Source organism: Cyanistes caeruleus, chromosome 12 (assembly GCF_971803275.1).
Source record: "Cyanistes caeruleus chromosome 12, bCyaCae1.hap1.1, whole genome shotgun sequence".
Classification (NCBI taxonomy): Eukaryota; Metazoa; Chordata; class Aves; order Passeriformes; family Paridae; genus Cyanistes; species Cyanistes caeruleus.
The window spans coordinates 2,525,201-2,548,681 of record NC_141712.1 but is presented as its reverse complement, the minus strand read 5'-3'; the positions used below and the strand labels follow the sequence as shown (position 1 = coordinate 2,548,681).

The following is a 23,481-nucleotide window of genomic DNA, read 5'->3' as shown; positions in this document are numbered from 1 at the left end:
TCTTTACTGATCATCTGGATGTGGGGATTGAGAGCACCCTCAGTAAATCTGCAGAGGCCCAGTTGGGTGGGAGCGTGGATCTGCTGGAGGATGGGAAGGCTCTGCAGTGAGACTTGGACAGACTCAATCAGTGGGCCAAGGACAATGGCCTGAGGTTCCACAAGGCCAGGTGCCACATCCTGAGGGTCACCAGACACCTCAGAGTGAGCCAGAGTGTGCCCAAGGGGGCAAGAGGCCACGGGCACCTGGCCTGTATCAGCACCAGTGTGGGCAGCAGGAGCGGGGCAGTGCCGGCCCCTCCGTGCTGGGCACTGGTGAGGCCCCACCTCGAGTGCTGTGTCCAGCTCTGGGCCCCTCATGAAAAACAACATTGAGGGGCTGGAGTGTGTCCAGAGAAGGGCAGTAAGGCTCATGAAAGGTTGAGAAAATGTCCCATGAGGAGTAGCTGAGGGAGCTGGGTTTAGTCAGTGTGGAGGAGGCTCAGGAGGGACCTCACTGCTCTCTCCAACTCCCTGCCGGGGCCATGCAGTGAGGTGGCGCCGGTCTCTTCTGCTGGGCCTGCAGTGAGAACCAGAGGAACTGGCCTCACGCCGAGAGAGGAAATTCAGGTTAGATTTAAGAAAAAAATTTTCGCTGTTCAGGTGTTCAGGCCTGGGAATAGGTTGGCCAGGGAGGTGGTGGAGTTGTCATCGCTGGAGGTGTTAAAGGGGCCTCTGGATCTGATATTCGGAAATGGTTTAGTGGTTTAGGGTTTGCAGTGGCAGATGCTGGGCTGACATTGAACTGAGTGGTCTTAAAGACCTCTTCCACCCCTGACGGTTCTACAATTGCAAGAGCTTCCTAGCTGGCTGAGGGGAAGGCTCAGGGCTGTCCCGAGTCCGCCGCGCCCTGAGGCGCTCGGGCGGCGCTGCGGCTGCGGCGGCTCCTGAGGGGTCGAGCCGGGCGCTGCCCTCAGCACCGCGGGGCCGCCGCTGCCCCTCAGGCCAGCGATCCCATCCCTCAGCCCGGCGATCTCACCCCTCAGCCCGGCGATCTCGCCCCTCAGCCCGGCGATCTCGCCCCTCAGCCCGGCGATCTCACCCCTCAGCCCGGCGCTCTCGCCCCTCACCCCGGCGGTCTCGCCCCTCACCCCGGCGGTCTCGCCCCTCAGCCCGGCGATCTCGCCCCTCAGCCCGGCGATCTCGCCCCTCAGCCCGGCGGTCTCGCCCCTCAGCCCGGCGGTCTCGCCCCTCAGCCCGGCGGTCTCGCCCCTCAGCCCGGCGGGCAGCGCTCGGCAGCGGGGACCCGCCTCGCCTCGGGATCTGCCCGGAGCCCCCCGCTCCGCCGGGTCACAGGTACCTAAAGCCTGTGATCCTGACGAGCCTGTGCTGTGGCCGTGGTTGGTGTCTCACACTTCTGCCATAAGAGCTTCCAGGGGAAGTTCACAAAAGTTTAAAAGCAGAAACCTGCACTAGTTCTGAGTGTAGTTTCAGAGCAGTTGGTGTGTGACAGGACTGGGGCTCAGCATGATGGACGAGCAGTGGTGTTCCCAGTGCCAGGAAGGGCTCGTCCCCTGCTCTTTTTATGGCAGATACTCTGTGTGTCAAAGCTTATTCAACTCTCTCTGGCTCCATGCTGGAGCTGATAAAGGTTTCTCTAAAAATGTACACACTGTCAAAATAAAAATGTTTAATTTTTTTTATTACTTTTTTATTTAAGTTTAAACAAGAAAGAACTATTTCTAGCAAGTTATCACTTATATGAATACACATGCAAATGAGATCACAATAAAAATTTATCTAAATACGTAAGAAATTAGGAGGAACAGATTGGATAGACCAGGATTAAACTACTAATTTTATTATGCTAGTTATAAACCCTGAGATTTTGATATTTCTGGATCTCAAACCTCAGAGAAATGTAGCATATCTACTCCAGGAGCTGGTAATGGAAGAAAAGAAATACAAGAGTCATTATTTGAATGTTTTAGGCCACAATTAAATGAGCTTGGACCTCCATCCTGTAATTTGTCTCAGTCATCCTTTTGTTTTCTTGCAGAAATCTGAGTTCTGGTCAGATCATCCTGTGTGATGTAAAGCTCTCCTGCTGTCAATGCAGCAGGCTCGAGTCTCTAATGAAAATCTCTTTTTCTACAGAAACTTAGAGAAAGTTGCCAGTATTGGCTTCCAAAATGTATGTAAGGTTAAGGTGTGTGGGGTTGAAACCAACCTATTTTCCTTTGCCATGTCTTGTTCTAGAAGAAAACCAGTGTGAGCTGCTTCAGAACAATGGTCTGCCACTTAGGATTCAGGTATTGACAGAATCTCAGGACGAGGAACTCATCAAAGCTGCTACTTTTGTGCTGCAGAACTGCAAACAAATGAGTAAGCTCTCAGATACTGCTTTCCAAATGGTTCTTTCAATTTCTGTGTTCTGCTGCTTCCCCAAATGATTTTAACTGTGGCAGCTTTGTAATTCTGTGTACTCCAAGACATGTTTGTTTTCTGCATAGAAAGTTATTTGTCATCAAGAACTGACTTGGGCAGCAAAAAGAGAAGTAAAAATTCCAACAGTGTTGCAGTAATGCATCTTTCCCAGTTCTGATTCTCCAAAATACCTGGTTTGTTTGCAAGGCCATCGTTTGGAACTCGTTTCCAGTTCAGTCTCTCTCTCAAGAACATCTTCTCTATTCCATGGCATAGCTCAGTCAGCAGACCTTATCTCTGAGTTTGCAGACAGATGTATGAGACTATGTGAGCTTTCAGTCAGGCTTTGAGAATCCTCCACAATTCCATTTCTCACAGACAGGCCACTGGTTTCCTGGAGCCTCCCCAGTCCTGTGCTAACACTCCCTGTTTTCTATAGCCACAAACAGATAGAAAGGTTTGTCTAAGGCAGGAAGGCTCAATGCCAGTGCACCGACTAATTTCTGTTTTAAATCTTCAACCTTCTGCTCGTCTTTTCCCCTCCCAATCTCACCTTCTACTAGCTTTTCATACGAGAGCTTGAGGGCCTGAGTGTACCCTTTGATCCACAGCCTACAATAGCCCAACAAGTCTAGAAGTCTGCTAATCTCTCTCTTAGTTTTTGCTTGCAGGAGTGAGACTATCCCCTTAATTCTTTCAGGATTCAGTCTCTGGTTCCCTTGACAAATTATATGTCCTAAGTATTTTACCTCACATCCTACAAATTGAAGTTTCCCCTTTGATACCCTCATTCCTTGGTTTCCCAGAAAATTTAATAATGCTATGGTGGATTCCTGAGCCTTCTTTTCATCCTCTCCTGAGAGATGTAAATTATCCACATACTGGAGAAGTTTTATTTCAGGTGTGGTTGAGAAAAGTTGTAGTACTTCCCCTAGGGCTTGACCAAATAAATTTGGGGATTCAGAAAATCCTTGGGGCAGCCTTGTACACATACACCACTGATTGACCACCTGCTACAACCTCTGTAGGTTTGATTGATCTGATGCGTGTTTGCAGTTAAAACCCCACTATTCTGCCTAGTCCTTCCCTTTAATTTGACTCACGAGCTTCCCTTTTGCATCTCCCTCATTCCCCACATCTTTACTCTCCTTGGTTACAACAGGGCTCAAACCCATTTTATTTCTGGTTAATCTGATTAGGCGAGAACCTGGGATTGTGATGTCATTGCATTAGCAGAAGGAAGGAATACTTCCTGCAGGAAAGATGGCAATTTTGACCTTTGAGAAGCAAGTCATGATCTGACTGGAAGATTAAAACAGAGCAAGCCAAACTGCAGTAGTAACACCAGCTCATTCTGCGAGAGCATAGCTCAAAGAGGGAATTATGGCTCATGCACTGCAGGTAATAAAAGCATAATGTCCTTGTGTTTGGTTATTTGCCTGGAGGGGGCTTTGGCTGAAAGGGGGGAAAGGTCAGCTTTAGCAAAAATAGCAGAGCATTAGAAATACTGACTGTGGTTCTTCTATTTACTTGGCAGAAAAGATGGCTTTCAGATCAGAGGCATCTTGATAGACTCACTTTTCTACAAATGCATGACATTATTTGACTTTAACATACCTCTATTCATATTCTTTCATTCTGTGCTGATGAAACAATACTTACGAATTCTTATGAATTCCTCTACTGTACAAAATTGCTGTAGTTCATTTTGTTGTTTTTTCTTAAACTCAGAAATCGACATCAGTAATGGAACAACAGACGATACTGAAACTAAATGAAACAATTAATTCCTCAACTTGTAAACTCATGATTTAAAACTGTAATGATTTTGTATGATAGTTTAGTGGATTTCTTTATATTATGGGCTGTCACTGTATTATTCAGCAATATGCCACAATGCAAAGGCTTTAATGAGCCTGTAAGGCAGGTTGCTGTGGTGCTCAAACTGATGCAATCCTTCAAGTTCTGGTTTTGAACCTTCCATTAGGCTTTAAGAAACGCTTCAGACAGAGGATATTGTAGCAGATATTGTTTGTACCCAAGACTCTCACTGAGCAGAGTTGTTAAACCAAGTAACAGCTACAAAGCTGCACTGCTAGACGAGCTCTAAGCAGTAATGACTATTTACATCTGTGTGCTTCAAGATTACCTTTATTGCACGGTTACACCCACACAGACAAAGCTCATCCCTCACCTGAGCTGAAGCAGTTGTAGTGTCACTCATCAAGTGCAGCAGGAAGCTCAGCTTTGCTAAGAAGGCTGACCTTACCTTGCTGTGCAGAAGAAATGCTGTGCATTTAGAAATGCAAAAGCAGATTGTCAAGCTGAAGTCCATTAAATACCGCAGTCAGGATCATGATTAGGCAAAAGAAGCTGCTGAAATTGCAGAGAGAATTATCACTGCATTTAAGCTGCAGTTAAGTAGAATGCAATAGACATGGGAATCTTGGAGACAAACCAAAACAGAACAACACAAACAACACTTTTTATACTGGTGTCAGTGACTGTCCTTAAAGGTGCTTTTTTTTTTTGATACTTCAGATGATACAGAGATGGTGTTTATGTGTTGCAGTAGTCTCAAATAATCAGTGTCTTTGACCAATGCTTCTAATTCAGTGACAATCTCATCCCCAGCACTAGCAGCCTCCCAGAGGCAGAAATGGGCCAGTTTTGAGCTGCCCAGCTGGGCTGACCAAACACCAAAGCAGGAGCAGCTCTGCACTCCCTGAAGCTGCTCTCAGTGCTGGCACAGCCCAAGCCACAGCCCATCCCAGTGTCACTGCCAGCGTCTCTCCACGATCAACGAGGCACCAACAAACCTGAGCTAAAACCAGTCCTGCACTTAAGCTTTCACTTCACTGACTTCAGCCACAAAGACAACAGTAACTAAACCAGGCAGAGCAGCACTGCTGCCACCCAGCCAGGGCTCAGCTGCGAGGTCATTCTGCATATTCTTGGACCATTAGGGCTGATCAATTTTGAGAACTTGCAGAATGTGCTTAGTGCAGCCAGGAGGAGCTTCTGTTTTCATTGCCTTTTGCTGCTATAATCTGTTCTCTGAAATTTCCTTTAACACCTGTCTCTAGTTTCATCTTTAAATGCAGGAAGCTATTTGTGGCCAATTTAAAATAAATGGCAGTATTTGGTTATTTCCTTTTGGCTGCTGTGAGTTTTGCAAGTAGTAACGTGCTACTGTTTCCTACAGTCCATTTGTCTTTTCTTCCTAAGCACTCATCTCTCCTGTGCCAAAGAAAAGGAGAATTAAAAACAATTCATCTGTGTAAAGAGTTTGCAGGAGTTAACTTGGTGTTAGCAATACTTTATGCTATTACTGCTGAATCCACAGGTCTGCACATTTAGCAAGATGCTTTACTGAGTTCTGTGGAATGTAACTGGTATGTAGATAACCTGTTTTTCACTAGAGAAGCTTTGAGCCAGCTCTGAATTTTTCTTTCAGTTAGTTCTGTATTTCTATCAACAGCAGGGCAGTATCAGCATGACAAAATCTCAGGAATTTGTGGGGGGTTTTCTTTATTTCTAAAACTTACATATTAATCTTATTCACAATTCTTTCTACTTCCTTCTATTTTTCCTTGCCTGGTTTTGTACCACCACTTTATAAATGAACAAAGCATCCATCAAGGTGTTGAAGGGAGGTAGAATCCAAAGACACAGATTTGTTTGGGGCCAGAAGAGAAACCCAAATGGGGATTATGGAGCTTCTAGACATGCAGACACCTCTGGGTGCAACCACCTGGAAGCAGCACGTTGGATAAAGAACTGTAACCCTAAATCCTGGAGGCAGAAGGGCTAAAGGCCAAATCTATGGGATGTAGCCATGGCCAGTCCCCAGCCACGATGAGGAGCACTCTGATCCAAGGGCAAACAGCACAACTTCTTCCCATCCATGGGCACCCTCTGCAGCTTCCCCTCTTCTCACTGCCATCCCAAAGCTTCTCCTTTTGGGTGAGCCATCTCCCCTGTCCTCTGAGAGAGTTAATGGCTGGAATGTCAAAGGTTCAGCTGTGAAATCATGCTTAGAAGGCAAAGCTTTCTCTTTTACCCAGTGGAGAACGATGGTCAAAGTAGAGCAGCACCCCAAAGTGACATGCTGACCTGGAATCCCAATCTCCTTGCCTTACATTTTAATTTTTGCTTGTCTACCACACGAGCAAGCTACTGAGCTCTGCAGAAGGGCAAATGGAACAAGAGGGGAAGGTTGTTACTATTTTGGGTGGCTTTTTGAATGAGTTGATGATAGCCAAGAATTGATTTCGTCATGACTGGGGCAAAGTACTTGTTATGCATTCACAACTCCATTCACAACTCAGCCACCAGCTCCAGTTATCAGATTGTGAATTGTTCTAGCAGAAAGATCAAAAACTCTCAGAAATATTTTTATTTTGACACATTATTGGAGGGGAGGAATTTTTTCTTCACACTGTCACAGACTGGAAGCTTTTTCTTGAATGCCTTGGTTGCTAGTTTTAGATGTATTTCCCTTTTCCTTGCAGATAAGAGATGAGGACAGCGGCTACAACAAAAATCTGTTTTGCATTCCTAAGCATTATGAAGAGGATTTAGAAAGAGTCTTCATTCCTCACGGACTCATCCTGGACAGGTATGAGGGTAAACAGGAAAGAACAGGAACAGTGATGCCCATTTTTGTCCCTCCAAATGAAAAAAGCCTGAAGTCCTGCCCTGTGCAGCCCATGGGAAACGGGGAAACCCTGCAGCCCTAACACTTCTGTCCTAAAGTCTGGGATAAGAGGGGGTTTATGGAGAGGATTCCTCTGCAAGCCCAGTCAAGCTTCCATGTTCCATCACCTCTCTTGAAGCCCACCTATCCTGCAATATTTGTGTTTATGGGTTAAATTTGCTTATGCTGTGCAAATACCTAATTTATTTTCCTACGACTTGCTGTGCTCACAATTTGCTAGTTAGAAAAACCTAACAGCAAGATCAGAATTTTTACTTGAACATTGCTTAATATATGCACAAACAGCTCTGATATACAGAACACTTTCCAGAATTGCCTTTTTTTTCCTTCTTTCTCCCAGGACAGAGCGTTTGGCTGGAGATATCATGCAAGACATGGGAAGTCATCACATTGTTGCACTCTGTGTCCTTAAAGGAGGCTATAAATTCTTTGCTGATTTGCTGGACCATATAAAAGCACTGAATCAAAATGGTGATAAATCTGTGCCCGTTACCGTGGATTTTGTCAGAATAAAAAGCTACTGTGTGAGTGACTTTCTTTTCTTTGGAAAATTGACTCTCTCCATAGACTGGCATTCTAAATACTGGTGGTTTGTGTGAGAACCCCCCAAAAATGGAGTTTATGTGTACATTCTCTTCAAATTACATACTAAAAAGGAACTGATTTACTGATCTGCCCCAAAGGGTGGATATTATATATTCACTGGGATAAACATAGCAGAACACCCAACATGACAGAGCCAGGGGCAGATCTCCAACTCCTTCCTCTTGTAAGAAGCAAGAGCAGCTCACCTTTCAAACAAATCCAGGACAACACTTTGGGGGGCATGCTTTATGTGACTTCCATCTCTTCTTTCTCCTTCTAGAATGAGTCACCTGCAGAAAAAATCAGTTTTATTGGTGAGGAGCTGTCTACACTAAGTGAGAAGGTATGAATTGGCATCTTCAGCTTTTAAAGGAAAACAACTCTTCTTGTGTGTTTTCCAGGAAATCCATCTTTATTGAAGATTTTGATACTGCATACTTCCAGTCTCTTAACACTGATTTAAAATGCTGGGCTTTGAAGCAGTGAATAATTCCCACTGATCTCAGTGGAAACTTGGAGTGATCAGCAATGAGTGCTCCCAAAGGTCCTATTCCCCATTTTATCCCAGAACCCCCAGAAATGAACCACACTCACCTGACTCATTCAGTGCCTCTGGAATACTGGTGCTGTACACAGAGCAATATACAGACCTGACACAGGTGCCTTTAGCACCATATTTAAGCTTTCAGAAATACTTACAAAAAGACTCTTCAGTAAGCACCAAAGTCAAGTCAGTAGTTCAAGTGACAATCTCCTTTGAAAATCAAGGGAAATTCCTTGTAACTGAGGGTTTTAGTGTGCTTTTCTTGGCTGTTTGGTTTGCTGAAAATTGCCATTTAATTATTTTTTTTTTCTTTTCCTTCCTTCCCTATGTAATCTCTTCCAGAATGTGTTAGTAGTAGAGGTAAGTAATGACTGAAGGAGGGGTGGAATGACACAGATTCTTTTCTCCCTTCTTTTCAAATGAATACATATTAGATATAAAATAATAATTAGTGAAGTTAGTGGGCTGCCAGGTTGGTATACTCTAATTTAATCCACTGACAGTCTGATTTTCCTTTCAAACTTGAAGGATAATTCATTTTTTTTATCACTTTCAGGACATTATTGAGACTGGTAGAACAATGAAAGCACTGCTTTCAAAACTAAAAGACAAGAAACCAAGGATGGTAAAAGTTGTAAGGTACAAGGATATAGCTGCTAACTAACATATTCAAATCATTTGGGTGAATAGTCATTGTATGCTGCCAAGTGCTTGTTTGGCTTGAAGTTTGGGGGGGAGAAAGCAAATGCAGGAAGCAATCCTTACCCAGCTGCTGGAAAATTAAGTGTTTCTTAAACTGGGAAATTTCCCTGTGCACTACCATCTTCACTGCTCAAATTAATAAAGGAAGGTTTGATGGCTCTTTCTATGGTGTCCATAAAGTCTGATGGATTCCCTGTTTCTTACTTTATGGCTGAAGGAAATTGATGTCTTTCCATAAGTTTTCTAACGTCGCCTCAGTTGCCTCAATGCTGGAATGACAACACTCAGAATATCCCTTACTATCCTCAACTCTAGAAGTTTCCAGAATCTAAGAGTCTGTCAGCACTTGGAAGATGACTTCAAGCAGCATTCTAGATCTGCTTGTAGTAGGTCTCTAAAAGGAAATTTTGTGGAATATCCCTGTGTCTGTCAAGTAATCACAATGCTTTATAAAAACAGTTGCTTTATGCACCAGTTATTCAGACAGGCCTTCTAGGGACTGTCCAGGAGGTTCTCAGTTTCTTCTGAAGGGCACAGGCAAACCAAGACTAGATAAGATTTTGCAGAAGAAATGTCCTTTTCTCCCTCCCTCCCCACTAAAATCATTCCCAGCCACTTGGACATGCTTCCCCCTCTGTGCTGTTCCAGTGTCCTGAGGCATTGCTCCATGGAAGGGCAATGACCTGAGACCCAGGATTGGAGGGAACTGAATACAAACTAGAGCCACTTGGACATAAAGAATGAACCTAGATCAGAGCCTTTGCTTCTCCCTCCACGACAAGGCTGAACACTACTGCTTTCTGTGAAATAATCTCACTGCCTTAATTTAATGGCATGATTTTAGAAGCTTATGGGGAGGCGTGGCAGAAGGGAAGTCTACAGCTTAGACATATTTTAAAAACCAACCTTCTCTGCTCTGCCTTACAGCCTGCTCGTCAAAAGCACATGTCAGAGTCCAGGTTACAGACCAGACTGTAAGTACCATGTTTTTCTAGTATTTTCCAAAACACAGTCTTACCATTTCCCTTCAGGCAGCACATCTGACAACTGCACAGAAGTTTCATGAAGGCCAAGAGAAATGGGGAGAAACTACATAAAAACTTGTGAACTGATGTCCAGCTATGGCATCCTGAGGCCTCATGACCACCCTCTGTTTTTCCCCTGGCTGGCCTCAGTGCAGGTTTAGCTATTTGATACACAAATTTAACTATTTAGATAGCAGAAATGAATCAAACCTTAACTGGGTGTTGCTTTGCTTTGGCCCTGGAGGACATTTGTTTTGACTCTGCATTATTAAACTTGCCTTGTTTCCAAACTGAAAAGTCCTACTGAATCACAGTTCATCTACTTTCACTCAAGTAAAATCTCATTCCTTGTCTCTTCTCCCAGGACTAACTCATAACCAGGTGTTAAACAATTATTTTGTTAATAAACAGAATTCTCTTAACAACCTTAATTATATTACTGACTGATGGGAATGGTTTAGATTCTAACCTCTGTCATCAATTTATAGCTCAGATTCTTAAGGAAGCACCCTGAAAGAGATGATGCCTTTTACTCTTAGCTCAAGTGTGTGTTGAATACAAACTCTGCATTTAAAAGCTGCTTACACCACTGAAGGATAAAAAGGAACTGTATTTTCTTACAGATACAGGCTTTGAAATCCCAGATCAATTTGTGGTTGGATATGCTCTTGACTACAATGAATACTTCAGAGATCTAAATGTAAGTACATGCACATTCCTCCACTGCCAAGTATCAGGTACCCAGCAAGAAGATTTGCTTCTACTCAGAGCTTCTCAACAATTACAAAACCTTCAACTCCAGCTAGAAACTTCCAATAAAGGAGCAAAACCATTTTTAAGGTGCCGAGTTGGTAATGCAGTGTAGGTGCATGAGAAATGTTTGTGCTTCACCTTTTTATAATTCTACTCCACAAGTCTCACGGCTCAGCCGTGCTGCAGAACATTCTGGGCCCCCAGGATGGTGAGCAGCACACAATCTGTGACCCCATCTGAAAATAACTTGTCATTTGACTTTGATTGGATATTTGTCTGACTTAGTTCAACCCTATGTTGCTCTTCAGTCACCAGGTCTTTAAAGCAGCCCTGCAGGGACTCTGAGTGAAGGTCTTCCATACACTTAGGGATAACATGTCTTACATCTTACATGTCTGTAAGAACTCTTCCCTTATTCCATTACAGCTTCTTCAGGCTGCACAGAGTAGTGGCCTTGGAAACATCATAAACTGATAGGGTTGATCATTCTCCCTCCTTTGTTTTCCAAAGTACTTCCTTAATTCTGTTTAACTGGGAAAGTTTTTTACTTCAAAGCCTTTTTCCTAAGACAAACCAGTCCTGCTGAAGACACAAACAGTCTGTGCCATTGCTCAGCAGCATTAAGGAGCATGCAGTAATTTAAGAAACCTAAGTTCTTTCGAATATATAAACCTATATATTGCAAATAAACTTGCAAGGAATACTAAGAGCTGGAGTTTACTGCAAGTAGGAAACTTCCAACTATTAGGGTTGTAGTGTGTTTTGAGTGCAGTGCTGGGAATACAGCTGCAAATCAGTCTTACACTTCATTGGAAGATAGAGATGGATAAATATTGTACTTTTTATTTTTTCTTGTAGCACATCTGTATTTTGAAAGAGAAGGCCAAAGAGAAATACAGGATGTGATAATCTCAGTCTTCTGGAGCACTGATTTCTGGCTGCTGCTGAGGTGATCTAAAGCATGCCATCAGGAAATGACTTTTGCTACTTGCGTGTCCCTGAGCAGCAGGAGAAGCTCCCCGTTAGTGCCAGGAGCTGCAGCTCGCTCATTGCCACGTGTAGGCAGCGCTGAACACGAGCTCTGCAGACGCTGGGATTTTTCCTGCTGGAAGCAGCAGCAGCAGCAGGAGCTGGGTGCGGGGCTCTGGCGATAGCGAGAAACGTGCCCGGCACGTTCCGGGCCCCGCAGCGGATTCCTTCGGCTCGTGGCGGGGCCCGAGGGAGCTCCGAGGGCGGAACAGGCCTCGAGCGGAGGCCGAGATGGAAGCCAGGGGCACGGGCAGGGCTCGGGGTTGCCGGGGAACCGCGGCCGCAGCGGCCGCGGCGCTGCTGCTCCAGGCTCAGTTGCGTGGAGACCGCGATCCTCGGTGGGTGTGCGCAGCCTGGGCACGGGCACACGGCTCCCCTGGGCCACTCGCCAGGGGAATTGTTCACAGGGAATGGGGCTGTGCGGGGCACTTCGTGCTGCATTGCTCTCACAGGGAGTCCCGAGTTCGCGGGGCTTTGCTTTCTGCCAGGGACTCCCGAATTCGCGGGGCTTTGGTCTCTGGGAGGGAGTGCCGAATTTTGTTTGAAGTCAGAGATGGACTAAAGTTGTACTTTTTGGTTTTGTCACATCTGTGCCCCGAATTGTGTTGTGGATGTTCGGATCTGGTGTGTTACTTTGCATCCCCTGCGCTCATCTGGTGCAAGGCCTCAGGCAGGGCTCTGGGGGCGCGCTGGAGGCCTTGGATGGGTTGTGACACCCCCTCAGCTGCTCCTCATGGCAATGTCCCCTGCATGTGGCCTTCTTGTGGGGGGAGGTTTTAGAGCTGAGCCGCTTTGTGGGAGGGAGGATGGGTGTGCACTGCCTCTTACCAGAGCCTATGCCACACGGCCAAAATTTCCTCCTTGCCCCTCTGTTGAGGGGAGGTTTGTGTGCAAACCTGGCCTCAGCAGATGAGTCTGTGCCTGTGACTTCCCCAGCCTGAAGCCACACAGAGCTGATTCTCAGGACAGCTGCTGCCTTTGGCTTTGGTGTGGATACATTTTTCTCCCTCAGTGTTGTTGACTTCTCCCCAGACCTGAGATCATAGGACAATAGTGTCACCTCTAGTTTGTCTCAAGTTCCTGAGAGGTGGCTTAACTCACAGTCCAAAGTTCCAGTCAGCAGGCATTTCCAGGGAAGGCTGGGCTTTGGTGGTCACAGCTTCTTTATACAAATTTGTCACAACGGGCAAAAAATGCTTTATAACAAGATTTAAGCCATTAGCCATAACATTCCAGTCTCTCACACGTCCTGTGAGGAGCAGCTGAGAGAGCAAGGGGTGTTTAGCCTAAAGAAGAGGAGGTCCATTCTAGCTATTTTTAAATAATATTAATATTTCAATTAATAATAATAATAATAATAATAATAATAATAATAATAATAATAATAGTAGTAGTAGTAGTAGTATAATACTGAATCTAATAATATTAAAGCTACAGCTTTTACAGTCTGCTCTAACTATTATTAATGTTATTCAGATTTTTAGCTCCAGGTTTCAGTGTGATTCATTTTGGAATTGCACAACATAGCCATATAGTTCAACTAGAGGCCTAACAGTCCTAGCTACTCACACCAAACAAGCACTTGGCTACTTTTAAGTAATATAAATTTTTTAGCATCAGTGTATCTCTTGAGTCTGCCGTGAATTGGATTCTGGATTTTCACAGTTCCATTCTTGCTCCTTGCAGTTTTCTTGAGGCATTGTTGATCTTCTGCGACTTCCTGCTTTCAAAATGCCTTCTGGATTCCCAGAAAAGACAACGACACCTCCTCGGCTTTTGCTCAGGGAAAGACTGAAGTCTTTTAGTGTAAGTAGCCTCTGGGGCTGTGTTAAGGCTGGAAATGCCCCTGGTGTCCCTCCTCTCCGTGCCCCTCCTGTTGTCCAGCAGCACTGTGAGGCTGCAGAGCCCTCCCCAGCTCTCTGTGCCGTGCTCCTGTTGCTGGGGGCTGTCCTGGTGCACTTGGGAACAGCGTGTGTTGCTCCAGGGACACTCCAGTGTCTTCCCTGGCTGTGCCAGCGGGGCCAAGTGAAACCAATGTCCAGCTGGAGCCCTGAGCATGCGCTTCTCTCCCTGCCCTTGTCACAGCAATTCCTTCTGCCAGGCTGGGCACTCACTGTGCTGCTCTCACAAAGCTGCCCTTGAGCACCTGGGCAGCTCCAACTCTGCCCAAAGCCTTGAGAGACACGGCTGGTCCCAGCAGCAGAGGTTCCAGAGCAGCTGTTCTCTCTCATCTCCTGCGTGGGGCACAGATCCAGCCCTGCAGACAGCACTGGAGTCAGGGCCACAAAGGTCCCTTGGCTGTCTGGAGCTCGCTTGACTGAAGATGCCCTGCTGCTGAGGCTCTGTCCAGGAGATCCCTGTGTTTTCTTCTGTGGAGGGCTGTGGGAGCCCAGACAGAGCAAGCAAATGCTAATTAACAGAGAGAACTAAAACCTGGGCACTTTCCTGTGCCCCTCACTCTTGGTACCACTTTGCTTTCTTGCATCTCCTGGACTCACCCAGCAGCGCTATCTCCTCGCTGTGAGCTTTGAGTGTTGTGCAGGGATGGAGTTAGAGAGTTCTGACAGCTCCTCCCCACTCTCTGAAAAGATCACTGCCTCAATCCAGTGAACCTAAAGAGGAAAGAAATGCCCAAAGAGCAGAAATCCCCAAACATGTCCCATCAAATCATGGAGAAGCTGAGGGACACAGCCATGTGGTTGGAGTATGTCTATTCTGCTCTGTTATTAATTTACTGATGCTAAGTATCTCAACAAGTAACTTAGGGAGCTTCCAGGACTGTCCTAGATGATGTGATCACCAATTAGTCACCAGTGCCACTTGTTCAAGAAAAGCCTTTCTGAACAAGCACATCTCTGATGCTTTTGCTGGGTTTTTTTTCCTTTCAGCTGCTTCCCTCTAGATTCTCGAGAGAGAAGTTCAACAAGAATGAGGCCAGTGCTGGGGAGAGTAGTCTGCCCAGAATTGGCCCATTTCTACACACGAGTGAGGCTGGTCAGAAGGTAGCCTTTTTCTGCTCTTTTCCTTTCTGTCTGATGCAAGGTTTGAGGAGGGTGTGTGCTTGTGACAGGCTCGCCTCCAGCAAAATCCCTCGGTGTCCAGGTGCTGTTGTCATTGCAAACTGCTGGTAGTGGTGGACTTGGAGTCCTGGTCTGCACCAGGCCAACACAAATAACTTCTGCTGAAACTGCTGGGGTTTGCTGGAGTGGAGCTGCCATTGCTAAAACAGCGGGGGGAAGGGTGGGGACACAAAGGCACAAATTTGCCATTTGCCATTCTCCTGCTGAAATAGCCACCTCTTGCTTTGCTGTGGTCACCATCAAATGCTTGGGGTCATAGGATTCCATCCACAGTGGCAGTGCTGGCCTCTGAAGGCCAAGGAGCTGCAGGAATGACTGCAGATTTAACAAAACTAATTGCATGAATGCTTTGGGTTGGAACAATGTGTTGGGAGCCTGAGAGATTCTGCAGGCTGCCAGGTGTACAGGGGACTCGCCCTGGGCAGGGGGAATGGATGTGCTTTCTCTGGATCAGTGCCTACTTAGAGGTGTGTTTAAAGCTGCTTTTCCTGCAGGACTGGCTGGGTACATTGCACAGTCCAGATGTGGTAGGTGGCCGAGGTGGGTGCTGAGCAGGAAATTGGCAGCAAGAGACAGTAACAAAGTGGTGAAGGATTGCCCTGGAGAGGGAGGTCAGGGACAGCTCAGAGAAGGGCACAACCAAGGGCCAGTGTGCTGCAGCCACTCCCTTCAGCAGTGCAGTCCCACAGGAGAGCTGCTGGTGTGTCTGGAGTGGCAGCAGTGTGGCTGGAGAAGGCAGACAACAGGGGAGAGTTTTCTCAAAGCAATGTCTCTGCTCCAGAAGCATTTGCTGCTGTTGTGTCATTTCAGACATGCCTCTAGAATGGTATCAAATAAGACAGCAATAATAGAGATATAGAAGAAAGCACCCATTTAAAGCTCATGGGAAAAGGAGATACTAACTCTACTCTTACCCAAGTTACTGAGAAAAGAACTGACCCTTATCCTCATTTAGCATTCACCTCATTTGTCTTTTTCCTAATTTCTGTGTTATTTTATTTTTGCCTTTACCTCTGTTAGAAACACACTAACTTTTAAATACAATTAAAGGGGACAAAGTTGTGGAAGCAAAAGAAAACTGTTCATTAGTGACAATTCAGCTGAGCTGGGTGTGTGTCTCCCTCCCTGAGAGCTGAGCACACACACCCCCTTCACCAAAATGGCTTTTTTTATACCCTTTATACCCTTTTATATGGCTTCTTTTATACCCTTTATACCCTTTTATATAGCTTCTTTTATACCCTTTATACCCTTTTATATGGCTTCTTTTATACCCTGCCCTGTGTGGCCCAGCAGCTCTTGAGCAGCTCAGAGCAGAGGTGGCTGAGCTACTGTTTCCCCAGTGTGGCCTGGGCAGACGTGCTCTCCCAGTCTGTACTTCACTGGGGATCAGAGGAAGAGTCTCCCTCATGAACATTCCTCCCAGCAGCTGAACCTCTCCCTGCTCTCTCTTGTCTCTCCAGTTGTTGCCAGTTCTCCCGAAACAGAGCTCGTTTCGTGTTTCCCCACCAGAGGTGGTGTTTCAGAACTTCGTGGCTCATGAAGTCTCTGAAATGGAACTGTCTCTCACAAATGAGAGCAAGGTGAGTGCTGGGGCCTGGAGCTTTAACACTGTGCTGGAAGAGGAGAGGGGTGTCATTCCCATGGTGTGCAGCAAAGCAAGTTCCCTGCTGCAGCACATCCAGAAGAAAATGTCTCAGCACCTTTGTTCTGCAGGATGCTGGAAATCTTGCTGTGCTGGGAATTCTCCCCTGAGTTTGCCTATGCATTGATGGTATCTATCCCCAAGGATTTGCTTTCTCTTGAAAGCTCTGGATTGATAGGAATGTTGAGGGCTGTACAGTTCCAACCTGCTTTCATGCTTTGCCTTGAGTCTATACCACATGCTGTGTCTCCCTGGTTAATCTTGGTAGGAATCCTGGTAGGAATCTCTGCCTCTCTCAGCCTGTTTGGCTCCCTTTGAGCAGCTCACAGTCAAAGCTCATGGGCTGAGTCTTCTCCACTTTATGCTGGAATCACTTAGCACTGATGGCATTGGTACTGCAGGAAATGTGTTCTGAAACAGCCCTGGAGTCAGACTGATGCAGCAGAAGCAGTGAGAGGCCTTTAGGTGCCACTTCAGGCTCCTGCTAAGCTTCATCCAGCTCTGCTCAGGTTTTCCAAAAGCAACGTGGTGCTCTGCTTTCCCTTTGGGGAACCACAGCACATCCAAAGTCATGTGCTCCTGGAGGATTTCACCTTCACTTGAGGCAATTGTGATTATTTTTCAGTTTCCCAAGAGAGTTGAGAGGGGAAAAAGTTGAAAAATGTCAGCAGTTGTGTTCCACTGTAAAGAGGAAAATTGAAACCATTTGAATTTCAGTCAGGGAAACATTTTCTCAAATGAGGCTTGTGCCGAGAGTGGACTGGTGGGAAGAGCCAGGAGGGAGTCAAAATCATCTAGTTTAGACTTTTTGAGAGCATTTGGGTGCTCAGGGGTTGATATCTATGTGCTAGAAAATGCACATTTGCTGTGTCTGTGTATCCCAGAGGGCAGAACCTGGCCTGCTGGCTGCAGGCAGGAATGCCCAGCAGCCCAGCTCGCCTGCACAGGCAGCAAGAGCCCCTGGGGAGCCAAGATTGCTTTAATGCTGCAATGTGAGTCAACACTGGTCATGTTTGTCCAGGCAGAAAATGCCTTTGAAGCCCACAGTCAATAGGCACAGCCTGTCTGTATTTCCATCACTTTTGGCAAAGTGATTGCTGTCCTGGTTTTATGATTCTTCCTTGCTGCTGTAGTTGCTCATTTAAATTCTCTTTTGCCATCTCCATGATTTAGGGATTTTCTTGCTGTGTTCCTTCTTTGCCTTTTCAGGTTTGCTTTTATTCCCAGGGAGGCCACAGTGTTTGGTCTCCTCTCTTGCTGGTCTGCCTGCCTGACTGTATCCCCAGACCTGCCCTAGGCAAACCTGATCTGCTAGAAGGGAATTTCTTCCTTCCCCCAGGATAATGTGCTGCTTTGCTTTCAGGTAGCACATCCCCTGTCTGGAACACCACTGCATGGCTGTGTGCAGGCAGCAGCCAGCAGGTTTTTTGGCCTTGTTGAATGTGCAGATGACTTGGTGCAGGTGCTCTGTCTCCATCCTGCTGGTGCTGACCTGCTGGGCCCTTCCTTCCCACGGGGCACTGCCCTAGTGCCCCTGGCCAAAATGAGCCAGACAGAAGGGATTCAAGTTGTCCCTTGTGAATGATGTGCCTGTACCTGCACAGCTGAAAGTGCTTTGGGAAAGGGATCAAGGAAGGATGTCAGCAGGGCACGGACAGGTCTCCTGTCAGCCTGTTTGCACAAGTGGCACAATCATTGTTTCATGTCTTCCCTGCAGTGTGTTCAGCTGGTGCAGGTCTCCATGCAGAGCTCGCCTTATTTCAGGCTGGTGTGCCCCAACGACGCGTACCGTGCTGTGCCACGAGGTGCGACTGCCCGTGTGCGCATTCAGTTCACCCCCAGCGAGAGCAAGGTGAGACTGAGCCAAAACACACCATTAGCTCCAGAGCCATGGTTTTCCACCTGCTGAAAGAGCTGCTGTAGGGCAGGTACAACCTGTAGGCAGAGCTGTGAGCCCAGAGCCTGTGGCAGTGACACTGCTGTGGCTCTGTCTTCACGCCTGTCACTGGGGCTGCTCTGTCAACTGGCCCCCATTCCGTGCCAAACGTGCTTTGCTGGGGAGATTTGAGCAGCAGTGCCGAGGCCCTGGAGCTCTGTTCTCAGTGCTGGGATCTGGAGGTTTGTTCATACAGAAGGGTTTAGGACATGGCAGGGAAGGGAGGAAGGGAAACAAACAACATCCAACAGCATCCTGCTACCTCTTAGCACTGTTCTTCTCCTGACTTGCTTGGAGAGGCAAAGTTAGAGGGGAGTTGTGAGCCAACTCATGTTTCTACACTAGACCAGAGGTGCAGGACCTTTTTGGGTGCAGCTGTTTTCTCACCTTCCTTTCCTTTTGCTGCTTAGAGTCAGTTTAACACTTGGTCTTATTCTCAAACAGCAGGAATACAGGAACCTAAAGAGGAATGGCCTGTGTTCCCTAGCTCCATGTTCCTTAGAAGGGACTTGGAAATTATTTAACATCATTAAACTTTAGGGTAAAAGTTGTGGCCTAGGGCAGTTCTCTGTATGACCCTAATGACATGAGAGCTTAATGCCACTGAGATAGGTTTTGCAAAGTGCACTGGTGCCTTTAATAATAATAATATTATTGGTAGAACTTAGTGTTCATTTTGGGGTGGAATAGAATAGAATAGAATAGAATAGAATAGAATAGAACAGAACAGAACAGAACAGAACAGAATAGAATAGAATAGAATAGAATAGAATAGAATAGAATAGAATAGAATAGATGCCCTTGAAGGGTTCTAGGCCATTGTTTTCTTCTGCCATGGGAATGGCACTAAATGCCCCATGCTGAGCTAGTTTCTTTTCCTGCAGGATTATTCCCATGAGCTGGTCTGCATCACTAAAACAGAAAGGATAGTTGTGCCAATTCGGGCCATTGCTGCCCGAGCTATCCTGACCATCCCAGACCAGCTGAACTTCTCGGAGTGTCCGGTCAAGAGCAGCACCAAGAAGACTCTGCTGCTTCGCAACACTGGCAACCTGGAGGCTCATTACTACATCAGCACCCAGAGGTGAGGCAGCTCCTCTGTCCTTGTGCAAAACACCTTTGGGTGATAATAGGCTTGGCAAAGAGCAACAAAAGGAAGCTGAGCATCAGGGCTGCACTGCAGCTCTGGCTGGAAGTGAGCAGGATGGATGGCATCTGCTCTTGTTTTCAGTGCTCTTAGCAGGATGCAGCCTTTGAGCTTTCTCTGTCCCACATTTCCTGGAGGGTGCTGGAACATGTGAGGAGCTGCCTTGCACCCTCCTGAGCACCAGCAGCTTCTGAAATGGTTACCAGTGTCAGCCAAATAGCCCCATTCTCTGGGAGGCCACAGGCACGTGGCTGCCCAGTGCTCCTCTCATGAGCTGCCCTGCTAATGGTGCTTCATTTAGCTGGGCTTGGATCCTTCAGATTGTAAATGGCATCCTCCCTTTGGGTCTTGTTTCCATGTCTCTGTATTGCTCTCATCTGCATTTACACTCTTCCAGAGTTTTGACTGCTCCTTTTCTTAGAGCAGCTTTCATTGAAATGCTGATAAAATGTGCCCTTTATAGGCTAAATCGGGATATTAAATAAAATAATAAAATATTATTTTATAATTATAAAAATAAACCAAAGAGCCACGCTACAAATTCAACAGTAATTATTTCTTGGTCTTCAAGGAAAAGTTCCTTCTCCCTGTCTGATTCCTAGGCTGTAATCTCACAGGACAGGTAGTGGCCTAACATTTGCATCTCTGGAGATGAGGTTGATAGGCAGCAGGACAAGAGAAATTCCTGAGGCAGTCAGTGTCAAGTTGTGCATGCAGACAGCTCTTAATGCTCTCAGTGGTTTCACAAACCATTCTCTGATGGGATTGCTGGCAGTGGGATCCTTGGGTCTCATTGCAGAGAGCTGGATGCAGAGTATGGGGCAGATGAGGTCATTTTATCCCACGGGATCTCCTGAGGTCTGTATCCCCTCAGAAGTGGGTCAGCAGCTGTTTCTGATCCTGTTTTGTCTCTTTTCTGTTGCCTGAGGTTTCTGTGCTCCCTGCTTGCCCAAGGGAGCCGAAGTGACCTGCACTGCAGAAGGAATATCATCCCCAGATGTCCCCTGAGTCCTGATCTCTCTCTTTGTGTTGCAGTCCTTTCTCCGTGGTTCCGGCCATGGGAGCTCTGGGTGCTGGTGACAGCGTGCAGGTGACAGTGGGATTTCACCCGCTGACCACTGGTGCCCATTTTGGGTCCATGGTGGTGTGCTACAACACAGGTGAGTGCTGGGCACTGCACGGGGCACAGGACACTTCTCCAGCACCACTCCCTGTTGTGCCAGCCACCTCAATTCCCTCTAGATGTACCTCCCCTGTTCCAGCTCAACCCCAAAGAAAACTGAGAACCAGTTGGTGCTTAGGGGGCTGATAAAGTGCATCCCCTCTAACAGGACTAAGATTTTTGGGCTCCTGTTTTGCTGAGAGTTACTGAGTGGAGGAAGGAGGAGCCCTGATTCTCCACTGCCATGTGGCTATGCCTGGCTGAAGTTTTGTTTTATTCTGGCCAGTGCTGTGTGTGAGGTGTGAGGTCTCCATCAGACTCTCTGCAATGCAGTGTATTTCTTGCACACCTCTGTCCCATAGGCTGCTGCTCCACTGGCTTGTCACAGACCCTTGTACTGTGTTGCCCTCTACACATATATATATAGTTTCTGTCCAATAACATTTTCAAATCCTCAAGTACTTTTTGGTGACAAATCAAGACAATTTTTTCTTGTCCCCATTTCCCAGGCCATTCATGCTATTGCAGACCTCTCACATCTATCTCCCATTTGATTTCTAGACTGAGGAATCCCATTCAGGCTTCATGTGGAAGCTGCTCTGTACTTACTGATCTTTCCTTGGTCCCTTTTTTATTCAATTTGAAATGCTCCAGCTTGGTTTTTGAGATCAAAACAATATCAAATATTTCAAGACTGATGTGGCTGTGTGTGTGGACAGGGAGCTGCTGCTGCTGCTGATGATGATTTTCATGGTGTTCATTTTGTAGTGGTTTGTCATATTGCAGAGCCAGGCTGGTTGTGTTTCCTCACCTGGGTCCCCTCCTGCTGTGGGCTTCACCTCACTTGTTCCTCTGGGCCTCCTTTTTCTGCTCACATGCCCCCAGGTGGATTTGCTTGTCAGCAGCAAGGGATCCAAGGGATCAGGAGAGACAGGAATCTCATGGGATGCCCAGGGGAAAGCCCAGGCAAGCCAGGACTGAACAGGGCTCCTCAGCATCACCTGAAGGACTTGGATGCAGAAATCCTGGTGATCTGAGTGGGTCACCTGAGCACACCTGACAAACCTCACTGTACCTTGGGGCCAAATCTCCACAAACACACTCCAAAATGAGCTGTTTTAGGAGGTGCCCAGGACACCCTCACGCTGCACACACACAGCTGTCAGGACGTTATAAATGTGCTGACCCCTAGAACTGCAAATAGAGCTAAAAGCTGTGACCCTTTCTTCTGTCACCTGTGGTTTGCTCTGTTCCTTGGGCTTTCATCAGCAACTGAGCTGAGCAAAGGCTCCCCTTTGCTTTGTTCCAGGTGAAGAAAGGATCCACACAAACCTTCAGGGAGAAGCTGTAGATGTCAGCATCGGGTTGAGGACGTATTCCGTGGAGCTGAAGAAGACTTTCATCACCACGTCAAGCCACACAGCAATGTTCATCGAGAACAGGAGTAACATCAGAGCCCAGTTCCAGTGGAAGACTTTTCCTAGTGAGGAAGATGAGAATGAAGAGAAGAGGAGGTTGGTTTGAAAGATGCATTTCAGTGAGATCCATGGGCCAAGACTAAAACTAACGTACGGCCTCAGGAGGGTGTTGGTGCTTTGGAATGGCTCAGGCCAAGTAAAGCATCCCTGGCATTAGGGGGTGTGTCCCTGGGCTTCAGGAGCTCAGCACTTGACATTCCAGTTCCATTTATACCCCAGCCAGGGATGGCATTTTGGGAAGGAAAGGTTGATGGCAATGACTGGATTTCCTCAAGTTCTAACGGGGCAGCAGCAGCAATGGCTTTTGGTCATTTGTAAACCATTGCTGGGGGGGAAAAAAAGGGAAGAAAGCAAAAAGTAAATAAAAGGCAAGCACCTCACAACCAGCCAAAAGACACAACCCACTACAGAAGGAGGGTGGGTGGCTGCATCCTTTCTGCTCAGCCTGCTTGTGCAAACTGCCCTGCCAGAACTGCCCTGCCAAAACTGCCCTGGAAAGCCCCTGCTTGCTGTGGGCCAGGTCATTTGCACTCCTCAGAGCCATTTTAAGCTGCCTGCAAAGGACCAGGAGATGGACACTGGCCCACTTGAATGGCTGGCAAGAGGGTCCTTTAGTGCCCTGGGCTTCTTGGTTTTCCACTGTTCTCTATCTGCTTACACGATGTCTGACTTTGATACAAGCTCTGTGTGTTAAAAGAAAATCCTGTGACCTTCTCTGGCTGCTTCCCTGGGCTGTTTATTTCCATTTTTCCCACTTGCCTGCCTCAGCCTGGACCCCAGGTGATCCACTTTCACCTCAGAAGCAACAAGGTTTCCCCAAAGTAAACTTCAGCCTGGTTTTGGTTTTATGGGTTTTTTTCCAAAAGCATCTGTTTTCACACCAGTTTTATGACAGTCCTAGACTGTCACCATGACATTTCATTCTTCCTTATTTCCAGTCCTAGGGATGGTTTTAGCTCCAAGGCCACTGTCCTGCTGTCAGAGAAGCTTTTGAGGTCTTGGAGCAGAGAAGACTTTTTTTTATGAGAGGAGATAGTGTAGGATCCTTTTCCTCTCAGGACTACTACAGGATTCTACTACCATGCACTGGGATGGGACCCAAAAAGCTCTGGATCACAAAAAGGTCTCTCCAGGAGTTTGCTGCCCCCCTCCTGCACAACCAAGTCCCTTCCCTTCTCAGAGCCTCTGTTTTCATGCATATAAAACCTTGAATGTCATTGAAGGGATGCAGTGCCTGAATTCATCCATTTCCTTTGGAAGTGCTCTGGGA

At 46.7% G+C, this 23,481-nt stretch overlaps 2 protein-coding genes across 6 annotated transcripts in view; both read left to right on the top strand.

Annotated features, from left to right (window-relative positions):
- Window positions 1–281: 281 nt before the first annotated feature.
- LOC147650801 (hypoxanthine-guanine phosphoribosyltransferase-like) overlaps window positions 282–23,481 on the top strand; it is a 23,871-nt gene continuing 671 nt past the window's right edge. Inside the window, exons 1-11 of one of the 4 annotated variants that reach the window (XM_086847745.1) lie at window positions 293–608; window positions 2,238–2,363; window positions 3,605–3,806; window positions 6,920–7,026; window positions 7,466–7,649; window positions 7,991–8,053; window positions 8,597–8,614; window positions 8,811–8,893; window positions 9,884–9,930; window positions 10,605–10,681; window positions 11,593–11,678. In XM_086847745.1, coding sequence (XP_086703871.1) covers window positions 3,789–3,806; window positions 6,920–7,026; window positions 7,466–7,649; window positions 7,991–8,053; window positions 8,597–8,614; window positions 8,811–8,893; window positions 9,884–9,930; window positions 10,605–10,681; window positions 11,593–11,640 — 645 coding nt within the window. In that variant the 5' untranslated portion in view covers window positions 293–608; window positions 2,238–2,363; window positions 3,605–3,788 and the 3' untranslated portion in view covers window positions 11,641–11,678. Of the gene's footprint in view, window positions 609–2,237; window positions 2,364–3,604; window positions 3,807–6,874; window positions 7,027–7,465; window positions 7,650–7,990; window positions 8,054–8,596; window positions 8,615–8,810; window positions 8,894–9,883; window positions 9,931–10,604; window positions 10,682–11,592; window positions 11,679–23,481 lie in introns of those variants that run through there. The other 3 variants (XM_086847746.1, XM_086847742.1, XM_086847743.1) reach the window with 3 other exon arrangements.
- On the top strand, window positions 12,022–22,280 carry LOC147650802 (axonemal central pair apparatus protein HYDIN-like). 2 transcript variants are annotated; one of them, XM_086847740.1, is made up of 8 exons: window positions 12,022–12,101; window positions 13,450–13,569; window positions 14,652–14,765; window positions 16,307–16,426; window positions 18,206–18,340; window positions 19,309–19,508; window positions 20,607–20,731; window positions 22,043–22,280. In XM_086847740.1, the coding sequence occupies exons 2-8, from the start codon at window positions 13,495–13,497 to the stop codon at window positions 22,255–22,257; spliced, it is 984 nt and encodes a 327-aa protein (XP_086703866.1). In that variant the 5' UTR covers window positions 12,022–12,101; window positions 13,450–13,494; the 3' UTR covers window positions 22,258–22,280. The 2 variants fall into 2 exon arrangements, with proteins under 2 accessions (XP_086703866.1, XP_086703867.1); XM_086847741.1 differs by lacking the exon at window positions 12,022–12,101 and adding an exon at window positions 12,298–12,387.

Bases quoted from the DNA above. Each gene is read 5' to 3' on its own strand.
- LOC147650802 (XM_086847740.1), top strand. From the start codon at position 13,495: ATGCCTTCTGGATTCCCAGAAAAGACAACGACACCTCCTCGGCTTTTG. The intron at 18,341-19,308 runs GTGAGACTGAGC...CTTTTCCTGCAG, and splicing joins TCACCCCCAGCGAGAGCAAG to GATTATTCCCATGAGCTGGT. The intron at 19,509-20,606 runs GTGAGGCAGCTC...TTTGTGTTGCAG, and splicing joins TACTACATCAGCACCCAGAG to TCCTTTCTCCGTGGTTCCGG.